The sequence below is a fragment of the Galeopterus variegatus genome, unplaced genomic scaffold (genome assembly GCF_000696425.1).
Source record: "Galeopterus variegatus unplaced genomic scaffold, G_variegatus-3.0.2 Scaffold1628, whole genome shotgun sequence".
Lineage (NCBI taxonomy): Eukaryota > Metazoa > Chordata > Mammalia > Dermoptera > Cynocephalidae > Galeopterus > Galeopterus variegatus.
The window spans coordinates 222,652-223,868 of record NW_007727739.1 but is presented as its reverse complement, the minus strand read 5'-3'; the positions used below and the strand labels follow the sequence as shown (position 1 = coordinate 223,868).

At 58.3% G+C, this 1,217-nt stretch overlaps 1 protein-coding gene across 3 annotated transcripts in view; it reads right to left on the bottom strand.

Moving 5' to 3' along the window:
- Window positions 1-847, bottom strand: part of CLTA (clathrin, light chain A) — a 29,253-nt gene extending 28,406 nt beyond the window's left edge. For all 3 annotated transcript variants that reach the window (XM_008578090.1, XM_008578091.1, XM_008578092.1), the window contains exon 1: window positions 504-847. In XM_008578090.1, the coding sequence (XP_008576312.1) occupies window positions 504-720 (217 nt within the window). In that variant the 5' untranslated portion in view covers window positions 721-847. The remainder of the gene's footprint in view (window positions 1-503) is intronic.
- Window positions 848-1,217: the final 370 nt, after the last annotated feature.

Sequence of the window (1,217 nt, the reverse complement as noted above, 5' to 3'; positions counted from 1 at the left end):
CACAACTCTCTGTACACCTTACGTGCTTAAATACTAAGTTGCATTGCCATTTTTGATTGTTTGGGTGTCTCAAAAACTACTATTTTTTCTGTCCTCCTTTCCTAATGACTGGTTCTGTGCTGGGTTCAGGCTTGTCTATAAGTCTGGCCAAATTGCGCCAGTGCGGCTGCTTCAGACACCAGGCTTAAGGTACAGCAAGTCCTTAATGAAAAGTTGCTGAACTGAACGGGCTTGGTCGGTCCTGAGCTTGGTCCTGAGCTTGTCTGTCACCCTGTTTGCTTTCTCGCTCCGCCCGCGCCCAGCAGCACTCAAGCTCTCTTAAGACGGAGCAGGCTTCCCGAGCCTAGGTTGCTGCATAACTGGGCCGGGGTCCCGTTTCCTCTTTGCGTTCTTCCCTAATCGCCTGGTTCACAAGGAACACGAGTCACACACAAGCTCTCGCACCCACTCTGGGCCGAGTTTCCAAAGAAATCCTCCCGCCCCAAACGCGCCCGCACTCTCACCCGGACCCCCCGGAGGCTCGCCATGCGGCTGGGGCCCGGGGGTGCCGCCGTCCAGGATGGCGAAGGCCTCGTCGTTCTCAATGCCCGCAATCTCGCTCTCCTGCTGCGCCAAGAAGGCCGCGGCCGGGTCTTCTTCGCCGGCGCCGGCTACCCCGAAGGGATCGCGCCCCGGCGGCCTCTGCGGCCGCCCCCTGCCGAACGGATCTAGTTCAGCCATGGAGAACAATTCAACGGCACCTACACCAACTGAGAGACAAACCAACCAACCGACAGATACCGCGCCCGGCAGCGGCCGCTGTAGTGGCAACTGCAGCCGGAGGACAAGCGGGAGGAGGAAGAAAGTGAAGCGGAAGCCCTGCCCCTATATCCGGTTGGTCTAGGCGGTGTGGGAGAGCCGAAAAGGCAACAACCAATCAGAGGAAAGAAGTGGCTCAGGAGCTACCCAATCAGCAAGTGGGGGGCGGGGCCCCGAAGACAACTCGTGACTGGGGCTGCGCGGGAGGAGAGGCGCGGGGGTCCCGGGAGGTGGAAGTGCCGCCTGAGTGATAGCAACCTTACCCGCCCACCGTGGGCAGCTGGACTGATCCGGGGCCGCCACCTCTGAGGGCATTCTAATGCTGCACCAGATGAGAGTTAGGGCGGCGATGATTGATTCATTACAGACTCTTCTGTAAGTGCTCAAGCTTTCTGAACCTCAGTTTACTTATTTATAAA